This window comes from Solanum tuberosum, unplaced genomic scaffold, assembly GCF_000226075.1.
Source record: "Solanum tuberosum cultivar DM 1-3 516 R44 unplaced genomic scaffold, SolTub_3.0 scf00764, whole genome shotgun sequence".
NCBI classification, from domain to species: Eukaryota; Viridiplantae; Streptophyta; class Magnoliopsida; order Solanales; family Solanaceae; genus Solanum; species Solanum tuberosum.
In genome coordinates this window covers 90567-103765 of record NW_006239690.1, presented here as the reverse complement: position 1 = coordinate 103765, position 13199 = coordinate 90567, and the positions used below count along the sequence as shown (strand labels likewise).

Here is a 13199-nt window from a genome sequence, read left to right as displayed (position 1 = left end):
CAAAATAAAGCAATGAACACATGCAATATATGAAAAACTTTATAAACAGTAAAAGCAACTTTGTTCGTTAAAGGAATACAGTAACAAACTCAACTTTACACATATAATAAAATAATATAATTTATATGGGAGATTCTCTAATCGACAACCACCACTATGAGCCTAAGTGGTGATACAGCGTCTTGCCCACGCTATAAGAATTGTCCTATACTTTGCCGTCATATAGAACGCTTAACTTAGTGGATCCACTATCTTAACTTATGTGATCATCTAAAAAGTATGACTCATTAATACCTATGATGGCTACATGGTTTATGGAGACTTGAGCTAATATGAACTCGCATCCCCATATCGGTGCTCAATACTACTCCCAAAAATATACTTAGCTCATATGTTTAAAAAAACTTCTTCTTTGGTTTGAGATAATTACTCAAAACTTAGCTTAAAAGCTCTCTTGGAATCGATGTTTCCTTTCTTGCTCAAATGTGAAAACATTTATAAACTTCTTTGGAAATACTTAGCTCCCTAATAGTTTTTTGAGAAATGAACTCAACTCTTTAATCTTTGCATAACTTGAAAACTTGAGTCTTAAAATGAATTTAAAATATTATTAAAGACTCTTGAAAACTTTAAGAAACTTTGCTTTGACTTGCTTCTTAACTTCTAGACTTGAATCTTAACTTCTTTGACTTAGATCTTAACTTTTCTTGAATTGGATTATGGATTCAAGGTTCATGATCTCATGTTTATGGATGACTTCATGATGTTTAGATCTACCTTAGAGTGTTAGAATCAACTAGGAAACATAAGTACATCACTTGGAAACTAATACGAAAAAATGGGGGGAAAATGGGGTGAACTGACATCCTTGGCGCTCTGAGAGGCGTGGGGCACCAGAGCACTTCAGAGTTGAAGTTGTGGTGCTCTGGCTGGCGTGTATCCCCAGAGCCCAAAATTCAGACTCTGAAGTGGGGCGCTCTGAGAGGCGTGGCGCCCCAACCCCTTGCCCTGAAAACTCCAACTTTTCTCCTTCGTTTTTCATCTCTAAACCCTCTAAACTTCTATGGTTCTTTCCCCAAACACTCAAGATCATTAGTACCCTTAATACCCAATAGATTTAACTCGAAAAACAACCTGAAAACACGAATCAAATCAACGCTAGGCATTCAACAATCAACTAACAATAATTCAACAATGTTCTTCAAGAACTTCACTTTCTTAACATTCAAACAACTCCAATTTTGCTGAATTGAAACAAGTTTGGCATGTGGGTGAACTAACCCAATACTATGTGATCTCACATACCTTATAGGGATCACCCCCGACGAATTCCACTCTCAAAGCTTGAACGTTCTTGGCGATTTTCTTGATTTCTCTCCTCTTTTCTCTTCTTTCTTCTCCTCTCCAACCCTAGCGTAAATTATAATTTTTCTAAACTAAATAAAGTCTTGTTTTACCCCAAATAAATTCCTAAAAAAACAAAATAGGCAAATTAGGTAAGGAAAAGACCAGTTTACCCTTCACAAATCCGGATTTGGACTTTCCTTAATCCAACTGCACAACTTCCGAAGGGAATAACTTACTCATACGAACTCGGAATCGCGCAAAATCGCAGCATTGGAAAGATCCTTCTAAGATATTTCCAACCATATCTGGAAGTACACCTAACTCATCCTGAGCTAGGAGTTATGGCCGTTTGAAGTTGACCAAAAACTCACTTTTTCCTAACTTAACAATTTTCCAAATTTGTCACTCTTTCCAAAAACGATTATTTCTAGTTCTTAGCTTCTTCCTAACTATTTCAAATTGCGAGATGTTACACTTACATACCTCTTAAGGGATCAAATCCTTGGCGAAATCCCACGCAGAACACAAGAATCTTGAACACTTGAAATTTTTCTCTTTTTTTCTCCTCTCAAAACCCTATGCGCGTTTAGGAATAACTACCATGAAAAATACTTATTTTTACACTTTGCTTCGTAAAGTACCTCCATTATTATTCTCAACATATTTTTATTAATTTTTTCTTTCAGGAACCCAACAAAGGATTAGTGTTCAACTATTGTTGAAGTAAGGAATTAGAAAAGGGAAATTTTCAGAAAGTACAACAATGGGTTTGTGAACACCAATAATCCTTTGTTGGGTTTGTGAAAGAAAAAATAATATTAAAATGTTGTTAGCAATAGTAGAATTTCATTAGGAAGTAAGGTTTAAAATAAGTGATATTAGTAAGTCATTTGAGATCGAAGATGAATTATTGAGATAATGCTTGAAATAGAAATTCAAATGTTAATATTCTACCATGAAAAATTCGAACAGACCTGGTGCATTGAGTGGTGTAGGGAGCCAACTCCTAAACTTTAGAGGCACAGTTCAGGGACACTGTTGGCTCGCCGCGCCATCCCTTGCTCAGAATCTTTGACGAATTTTGTTTTCTCGATTTTTTGTCCTACTTCACTTAGAATTGAATGGTTTCTTCCAAACCATCTTAGATTCATTTACCCAACTTAATTACATGAAAATCTACTCGAAAACCCTCAAGAACAAAGCTCACTAACAAGATCATCGCCTCAAGAACTCAACCAAACATTTTAATTTAAGAATGAACCAACACCTCAAGAATTTCATCAAGAACCTCAATATACTCAATTTCATTGATGAATTTGAAAGTGAAACTCATGATTGATATGTGGGTGAGCGAACCCAACACTATGAAAACTTGCATAACTCTTGAGGATCAAATCCTAGGTGAAATCCCTCGAAGATCACAAGAATCTTGAACGGTTGAAGCTTTTCTCTGTTTTTCTCCTCTTGAACTCCTCTCAAAACCCTAAGCGTGTTTTAGGAATAACTAAAACGGATTCCAATCAGTTTAGACCTCAAAAAGGTTAAAAAGAATGGGCTAGACTAGTGGGGAAAGGAAAAGACCAAAATACCCTTCATTAAAAATTTCCTTAATTGGACAAGCTGAACTCCAACGGGTATATCTCCCTCGTCCGAACTTGGATTTTAGCAAACTTGGCGGCATTGGAGAGAAGACTTAAATATCTTTCATTTGATATCTTATGGATCTCCTAACTCATCATGTGCTAAAAGTTATGGTCATTTGAAGTTGACCCAAAACTTAAAAGAACTTACGAATGCCTTGAATGAATTTTCGTTAGTTCTTTTTGAAACTCAAGGTGCTACATTTAGTGACCTTAACACTTAAGAAAATTTAAATTTCTCTATAAAATCTTACTCCCAATGAAGAATGGTTCGAGTCTTAGCTCAAATTTTTTTTGAGGTGTTACAGAAGTCTATTGGTGGAGTAGTATGAAGAGGTGTATTGCAGAGTTCGTTGGTAAGTTCCCAAATTGCTAACAAGTCAAGGTAGAGCACCAGAGGCCCAATGGTATATCTCAGTACATAGTTCTTTCGGAATGGAAGTAGGAAATGATTAATATGGATTTCATAACTTGTTTATCACAGTCTCGTAGGCAACATGATTCGATTTGGGTGATTGTAGATCAGATGACTAAATCAGCCCATTTCTTACTGGTAAAGACTACATATTCAGTAGAGGATTATGCCAGATTATATATTCAAGAGATAGTCAGAATTCATGGAGTTCAAGAATCCATCATTTCAGATAGAGGTGCGCAATTCACCGCACAATTTTGGAAGTTTTTTCAGAAAGGTCTGAGTTTGAAGGTGAACGTTAGTACTGTTTTCCATCCCTAGACTGATGGGAAAGAAGAGAGTACGATTCCGACTTCAGAGGATATGTTGAAGGCGTTTGTGATTGATTTCAAAGGTAATTGGGATGATCACTTACCTCTCATTGAGTTTGCTTACAACAACAGTTATCACTCTAGCATTCATATGGCTCCTTATGAGGCTTTTTATGAGAGAAGATGTAGATCCGTATTGGATGGTTTGAGGTTGGTGAAGCTGGGTTGATTGGACCAGACTTAGTTCATCAAGCTATGGAAAAAGTGAAGATCATTGAAGAAAGTTTAAAAACAGCGCAAAGTCGTCAGAAATCCTATACCGATGTTAGTAGAAGAAACTTAGAAATTGAGGCAGACAATTGGGTTTATTTGAAGGTTTCATCCATAAAGGGTGTTATGAGGTTTGGAAAGAAGAGGAAGCTTAGTCCCCGGTATATTGGTCCTTACAGGATATCCATGAGGATCGACAATGTAGCCTATGAGTTGGAGCTGCTGCCAGAGTTAGCAGCAGTCCATCCGGTATTCCACATTTCAATGTTGAAGAAGTGTATGGACGATCCTTCACTTATAGTAGCTACTGAAAATATTGGTATTAAGGACAACCTATCTTATGATGAGATCCCTGTTGAGACACTTGATCATCAAGTTCGCAAGTTGAGAACCCAGGAGGTAGCATTAGTCAAGGTATTTTGGAGGAATCAGTCCGTTGAGAAATCTACTAGGGAGGCTGAGGAGGATATGAAGAAGAGATACCCACATCTCTTTTCTTCCGGAGAAACTCCATACCAAGGTAATGATTTTTTTGTAAAACACTCTTTAAATTGATATGTTATGTTGTGTTAAATTGCATATTGGGTGTTGAGTTGGGTGTTAGATGTTGCCATCCTAAGTTCTATTTATAGTGATCTCATTCGAGGATGAATGTTCCCAAGGAGGAGATATTGTAATACCTCGGTCTTAGAAAGAACTAATTTTAGCAAGAACCAATTTGGAAAGAGCTAAATTGAGAATTTTGTAAGTTAGCCTTAAATTGTGAGTTTTGGGTGAACTTCAAAGACCATAAATTTCAACACAGGATGAGTTAGGTGGCCTAAAAGGTATAAAATGAAAGATCTCTAAGTCCTCTTTCCAACTCCACCGAGTTTGCTAAATTTTGAGTTTGGATGTGGGAGATATGCCCGTTTAAGTTTAACTTGTTCGATTAAGAAAATTCATTCGAATTAAGGAGAGGTAGTTTGGTCTTTTCCTTACCCCCACTAGCCTAACTCATTTTAGTAATATTTTAGGGGTCTAAACTGACTTAGATCAATTTTCACAATTGAAAATCACGCTTAGGGTTTTGAGAGGAGTTCAAGAAGAGGAAACAAGGAGGAGTTCAAGTGTTCGCCAAGATTTCTTACGAATCGAGGATTTGTTTTCACCAAATTAGGGTATGTAAGTTTTCATAGTGTTGGGTTCGTTCACCCACATGCCAATCATGTGATTTTCATCCATAATTTCGTTCTTGAGGTTGAATGATATGAGTTTTTGAGGTTTTGTGCTTTATTCTTTGATAATGGAGTTTTGTTGAGTTCTTAAGGTGAGGTTCTTGTTTATGAGCATTGTTCTTGAGGGATTTCGAGTAGATTTTCATGAAATTGTGTTGGATAAATGAATCTAAGAAAATTTGGAAGATACCACTCGATTCTAGGTGAATTAGGGCCAGAAATCAAAGAGAAAAATTCGTCGAGTTTTCTGGGAGGGGCTTGGGAAGACGTTCCATCGATGCGCCGGGGGGGGGGGGGGTGGGGAAGCCGTCCCCGCGGGGCGGGGGGGGGGGGGGGTTGGTGCTTTGCGTCGCGTCACGTCGCACCATCAGTGAGCTTGAAATGGTGCTCTGTAGTTTAGGGGCTAGCGCCCCGCGCCACTCAGTGCGCTAAGGTCTCCCCTCCCCTCCGTCCTTTTCCATCGTTCGTCCCGTCTGAGTTCTTTTAAAAAGTATCTTCACTTTCTTCCTGATTATAAAACTACATCTAATCATCAAGAGATTCTTTATATCATGAATCATAACTCTTGAATTCACATTTCAAATTCAAGAAAAGATTAAGAGTCAAGTTTGAGATAGCCTTTCAAGTCTTTTTTAGAAGCCTTTTACAATCTTTTAAAACTTGTTTCAAGACTTGAGTACTTGAGTATGAGGATGAGGAGAGTTGAGTTTCATTTTCAAAATTAATATATGGGAACTAAGTAATCCCAAGAGTAAATGTGTTTACATTTAAATGAGAGGAAACTTCGATTTCCAAATGAGTTCATGAGGTGTTTTGAGCACTATCTCTTTTAAGATAACCTTTTGAGTAATAATCTCAAAGCTTGAGGATGGAGAAATATTTTTAAACATATGAGCATGAGTTATATTATTGGGATTAGTATTGAGCACTGATATGGGGACGAGTTCAGACAACTCAAAGTCCTCATAAACCATGTATGCCAACGTGGGTAAAGGGTCATACTTTTTAGATGATTCTTTATTGCTTTTTATCATAGCTTAGTGGATCCACTTAGTTGAGGATGTCTTATGCTCCGACAAGGTATAGGACAGTTCTGACAGCGTGGGAAAGACATTGTATCATCACATAGCTCATAGTGATGGTTGTCGGTTAGAAAATCTCTCAAATAAGAGTAAAAGAGTTATTATTGTATTTTTAAATACATTGAGATATTATCTACTGTTTTAAAAACTTTCTTTATAATTTATCTTTCTTTTTGTTTTTATATTGAAATGAGTTGAGTACTTCTTAGTTTGAGTATCCTTAAGTTGAGTTGAGTCGAGACGAGGTGAGTATGTTCTTTCTTTTTTACAGTTCAAGCTTATGTTTGTGCTTTAGAGTTCCTCTTACATGCTCGTACATTCCATGTACTGACGTCATTTGGCCTGCATCTTTCATTATGCAAATAAAGGTAAACAGGGTCATCAACAGACGCTTCATTGATACCACCTGTAGTTCGAATTAGCTTTGGTGAGCCTCCTTGCTTTCGAAGGATTCCATTTACTTTTTGGTTTTGTTAGGATGTCGTGGGTATTGTCCCGACTTTCATCTTTGTCATTTAGAGGCTTCATAGATAGACAGTAGTAGTTGAAGAGTCTTTTCTCATTCCCTTGTTGATGTTTTAAAGACTGTGAGTTGAACACTTATGTTCATTTGAGTATTGAGTAAACTATTTTATTTTTGATATCTTATGAGTTGAGCTTGTTTTGAGATTTCTTTTGTTGAGTAAGTCCGTTGAGTATTGAGTCGGGCCAAGGGTTCACTTGGGGCCAGCAATGATTCTCGAGTGCCGACCACGTTCAGGGTGTAGGCTCGGGGTGTGACATAGTCTCTCTTCCTTCGTGACATAGAAATAAAATCGTGAACACTCTACCCATGCCTCAAACCCACTTGTAGGATTTAATTGGATATGCTCTTGTTGTTGATTTATTTATATAGTTTAGCTGGTATATTGATCAATATAGTGTAAATAAAATTTTAGACAATCAGATTATTTCAACAAATAAAAGTATGATAATATTAATTTATTTCATAAAGTGGGTATTTAAGTTTAACTCGGATACGTATAGATACAAGGTGAACCAAAATATGTTCCAACAATATAATTTAAAGATAAATTCTATCATTTAAATCTCAAATATTAGTCTTCCAAAATTTGGAACCAATTAATTCAAGTAACTCAAATGTCTTCAGATTTCATACTTTTACACAATTTCCAATATTATTTCTGTGGTTGGCAGTACATATAGGTAATTACTAGTAATTGGCAAGTTTATATTGTGTTAGGAATAAAAGAACATCATGAAGCTGTGCCCGCTGTGGCCTGCGTATATTACAAGTCATCAGCATCACCTGAACAAGCTACCATTTGATTGCACCATTTGCCTATGATTTTTTTTTAAATATGTTACTCCATTTGTCTCAATTTATGCACATATTCAAAATAAATCGTTGAAATACTTAAATTTAAATATAAAGTTAGGTATAAAAATTTTAAAATAAAATTTATATATTTAAAATTTAGACAAAACTATTATATGTCAACATAGGTAATGATTTAAAAATTACGAAGAAAATTGTTCAACTCCTTAAACAGTAGATATCTTCACATAAAAGTTAATTAGAGCGGAAAGAGTATCATCTTTTTATTATTTTATATATACTACGAATGATTTTATGATAATAATATCATGACATGTTTAAAAGTAACATCTTCAAATATCTTTTTTACTTTTTAAGTTTGAGTTAAAGATCAAAAACACATCTAAATTATCCCAATTTTTTTTTAAATTTTGAGAGTGTGAGTTTCCTACATAAACTATCACCCAGTGTTTAGCAAAATACATATCGACTAACACTCTCTTTTTTGCTTAAAAATTCTTGCACATGTATGGAAAAGTCATTCCATTGTGATTTGTGGCAAACCTAAATAAATAATATTAGGATTTAGGTAAAAAGTTAAGGTTAGAGGTTAAAAATTATTACCCTATAAATTGTTTATTCCTCACCACAATATCCGACATCTTCTTCTTCACCTTCTTAGCCTTGGCCTCGTATTAGTCATGGAGTCGATATCCCCCACTTGGGAAGGGTTCACAATTTTAAAGAAATCAATTAAAAAAAAATATTTAAATAAGTAAATAAATAAATGTGTCATCTAATAGAGTCGTTTTATATGTCAGGCGAAAACTCTATGGTTAAACATGCCTAGAATAGTGTTTGTAAACATATATTTGGTCTAGTTAGCGTCTAGGTGTATTTCACACTCCTAATAGTTCAGATAGAAAACTCAAAAAACTAAAATAGTTTAGATATGTTTTTTACCCTCGACTCTTCAAAAATTTTGTGAAATAAAATTTTCATCACATAAATTGAAACAAAAAAAATTTACCTAAGATAAAATATTTGTTACGGCCAAACACATATTTCAATTCATCACTATTTACAAATAAAAAAGACAAATTTATATCCAAACGCAATCAACTTTGAAAGACATGCTTTCAACTTCACTCAAATTATGTTGAAAAGCTTACACAATATCCAAGCTATTGGTCGACAACTTTTAACAGGCTATACATATATTTTTTACTTTACGGTATTCCAACCATCGGATGATCTTTTTCTTGTTCTACTAGTATCATTATTAATTACCTATAGCAACTGATCCTATCTTAGTCAGAAGGTAAAATACGCACACTAGCTAAAAAAAATCACTGAATTTTCCATCGAAAAATGTTTCGTCACTGCATCAAAAATAATCTTTAGCGACAATTAATTAGTAATAATAATTTAATTATTATTATATATATATATATTTATATTTAGCGGCAATTAGCACTCTTTGTATAAGTCCCTAAAGCCTTTAGCGACAATTTATCTATGGACAATTAACTAATACTAAAGAATTTAGCACTTTTTATTAATGTCTATATTTATTGCCGCTAAAAGTTGTTTTTATTGTAGTGAATAGCTATTTTCATATATATATTTGATTGAATCAGTGAGGAAAAAATAGTAGTAATATTTTCATATGAATAATTAGGAAGTAGTTTTCCATTATTTTTAGTGAGAGTATGTTTTCCAACGTGCATTTTTCAGTGAGTTCATTCATTGAGAAATAATGGTAAAATCATGTTAAATAACACAAATTTCTCACCGTATTGGAAAAAATGTTTGTTTCTAGTTGTGAGAAGACGAGTCCAATTAATGACAGTACTGTACCCAATAGAGGATGTTACTGTTGCATGTTGCTAATTTGATCTAATCTGCACTTCTGCATGTGGTGAAGTACATAATAGTACAAGTCATCATAAAATTCAGCAAATGCACATGATTTTAATTTCAATGTGGCTTGGGTAAATTAAGTTCTATTAAACATACAGAACAAATTAAAGATGCCCAAGTCGTAGTTCTAGCTCCATCTTAATTACAAAGTGAATACCAAAATGCAACCAAAAAGAAACCATTCGTACATATTCATATTGTAAACTATTTCAAGCACTTGGGTTTGGGGATCTTTTGAACCTGTAAAACGTTATTCCCACAACCATTTCCCTTAATCAACTTGAATCGACAAGTCTGACCATTGGCTATTTTGTTAAGAGTTCGGAATTCAGCCCATCCTCTTTTCATGTAAACCCTTTGCCGAGTATGCACTATGTCCACTAATTTCCACTCGTTGCCTTCTCCATTTACCAGTCTCATTTTCTTCATCTTAGTTATGCCCGTCCATATAGCAAAGCTCTTCGGGATGGTCTAAAACATAAATTCATGACAAAACATGTTTGATTTTAAGTGAAATTAAGTAATTAAACGCATTATTAATCTAAGAAAAAAGAACATAATGTGTTTAATCAACCTTACCATAAAAATTGAATGTGTCTTTCTTACAACCATTTCAAAGTATGGATCTTTGTTCTTTATGTTGATCACACTGAATCTGCTCGTCTTTGGAGCATTTTCTTCATTTCCACCCTCAGCTTCTTCCTCTTCTACAACGCGTGTAAAATGTAAAGAATTTTTACACAATATAACTTTCCTATTTTCGAGATTACTAGTAACACTTACCTGACGATTCTTTTTGCTCCATTTTCATTTTCTTCAATTTTCTAGCGATTCCAACGTCATGTTCCTCTTCCGAAGAACTGCTTAGTTCCTGAAATACTCCTCTGCCACAAGAGTTTTTGAAACATTTCTGAGTGTAAGGCAGGATATGGAACGTTGATTTATCGATGAGAAAAAAGATCAAAATGTCCCCTAGCTCCAATTTATGATGCACCACAAATTGTGGCCAATCTCCTTCACATATGAAATAGTTGGATTTTTCTCTCACTATCTTTGTTTCCCACGACATTCCAACTACATTTGTTTTCAATAAGCAAGTCTTGGATAGTATCTTCTTGTTTACTTTGATGAAAATAGGCGGCATTAGCTTATAAGGAAAAAAACAAATTATCAAGTTTATGAAAATAGACATATATCACCATAGAAGAAAATAATGAAAGGAAAAATTAGTATAGTAGACTTACTATTTTATCCATGAAACCTTGTTTGAATAATAGTTTGCAAAAAGATGGATGCTTGTCTGGATCCACTAGCATTTTGAGATCGATTGCAATAACTAGCTACTGCTTGAATATCAAGGAAAATGGTAGTACTAGTGCAATCTTATACTATCATAATACAAGGGTAATATATATATATATATATATGAACGATGGCTCGCTGTTATTATGTGTGCTTTGACCAATAGCAATTATGCTTTTACTATTTGCATTTTGCATGTCCAGTAGTTAGGAGTGGGTAAACGAGCTGATAGAGTTGAATATGAGTTAAAGAAAAATGGATAAAATACTTGACTTAACTTGTATTTTAATTAAATGAGTAATTACGAGTTACCCAATGGCCCTTATCACTTCTTTTTTTATGAATGAATATATTTTATCCATTTAACTAGTAACAACCACTTTTAAATAGTAATATGAGTATTATTCATTTTTTACCCATTTTAAATGGGTTGGGTACCCACAGGAATGGCTCAATGTCTTTTAAAATGAGGCATACGCCTTAGGCCTCCAAAATCGAAGGGCCTAATTTTTTAGTAATAATAAAATTATTGTAAGCCTTTTTTAACAGAAAAAATATTTTAATTTATTTGTCTTTTTTTTAGTTTGTTTTGAAACATTAAAGAATGTTTCTTTTTTATGAATCAATTTTTAAATTTAACTTCCACGTGATATATGTTTAAGACCACAAGATCAATATATATATATATATATATATATATATATATATATATATATATATATATCTTTAGTTTAAGATCATAAAAAAGCCCTTTTATTAAAAATAAAGAAATAACTTCTCGGTGTATTTCACACTCCTTAATAGTATAGTTCAGGTAGGAAACTCAAAAAACTAGTATAGTTTAGATATGTTTTTTACCCTTAACTTTTCAAATTTTTTGTGAAATAAAATTTTCATCTCATAAATTGAAACAAAAAAAAATTACGAAAGATAAAATATTTGTTACGGCCAAACACATATTTCAATTCATTACTATTTACAAAAAAAAAAAGACAAATTACATATTTCAATTCATTACTATTTACAAATAAAAAAGACAAATTTATATCAAAACACAATCAACTTTGAAAGACGTGTTTTCAACTTCACTCAAATTATGTTTAAAAGTTTACACAATATTCAAGTGCTTTAAGACTGCTGCTAGCTACTCTATTTATGCTAGATGATGTTAGCCTGTGCTATCACAGGCCCAATACTGTAGAAGATTAGAGATAATTTGTTTTATCAAACTTTATTTCGACATAAAATTGAAGAGAAGAAATTTGTGTTGTTATGACAATATTTACATATATTTGGGAACAAAACATGTTTATAATTGCCACGTGATATATTTTTACATCCATGGGAGCATTATACATGCTGAAGGGTAGACATTTCTTTACATATATGAGAGTATTTGTACCAACTATTTATACATTGACAAAAAACGGACAAGTTGTCTTTGGAATTAACTCGTAGTTGTCTCTAGTCAGAAACTATCTCTAGCCAAAACACCTGTAAAATGAAATTATCAACCGTCAGTGTCCTATACAAACAAACAAATGCAAACCTGACTCACTAATATAGTTCTTGTCAATTTCATTTACTAAAATGGAAAACAAACAAAATTTATTAACAATAATCTAACTATCTATATAAATGCAACCATTTTGATGTGTGATAACTCCATGAATGGAGATTAAACCTTGGAGAATTTACAGAGCATTTGAGAGAAGAAGAAGGAAGAAGATTGTATTAATGTCTTAATACAGTGAATCTGTACATACATGCTTATATATACTACTCTTACAATGAATGAATACAAAATATCTCTAACAAACTCTGTAACTAACTATTGCCATGTCATCAGCTGGTAACTAACTCTTGGAATCTTCTAACTAACATAAGCTTTGTTATTTCTGCATTTGCTAACACTCCCCCTCAAGCTTATGGTTGAAATATATTTTTCATTCCAAGATTGCTTAGTAGAAGATGATGTTGTCCTTGTCCAAGACTCTTTGTGAGTAGATCAGCAAGTTGATGCTTGGTGTTAATATATTCTGTCTACAGTACTCCTTGACAAATTCTTTCTCTTACAAAGTGACAGTCTATGTCTATGTGTTTTGTACGCTCATGGAAGATAGGATTAGCTGCTATTTGTATTGCTGCTTTGCTATCACATACCATTTTTACTGGTACTGTTATATTGACTCCCAGCTCTTTGTATAAGCCTATCAACCAGGTTATTTCAGCTGCACATGTGGCCATGCTTCTGAATTCTGCCTCAGCTGAGCTTCTTGACACAGTCCCTTGCTTCTTAGACTTCCATGATATTAATCCTCCTCCAAACTTCACTAAATACCCTGTAACTGATTTTCTTGTTTCAAGACATGCC

The 13199-nt window shown here is 33.8% G+C and overlaps 1 protein-coding gene across 1 annotated transcript in view; it reads right to left on the bottom strand.

Moving 5' to 3' along the window:
* Positions 1-9727: 9727 nt before the first annotated feature.
* LOC107059036 (B3 domain-containing protein REM9-like) overlaps positions 9728-13199 on the bottom strand; it is a 5204-nt gene continuing 1732 nt past the window's right edge. Inside the window, exons 2-5 of the mRNA XM_015305411.1 lie at positions 12989-13167; positions 10307-10670; positions 10103-10230; positions 9728-9994 (exon numbers count right to left, since the gene is read on the bottom strand). Coding sequence (XP_015160897.1) covers positions 9728-9994; positions 10103-10230; positions 10307-10670; positions 12989-13167 — 938 coding nt within the window. The remainder of the gene's footprint in view (positions 9995-10102; positions 10231-10306; positions 10671-12988; positions 13168-13199) is intronic.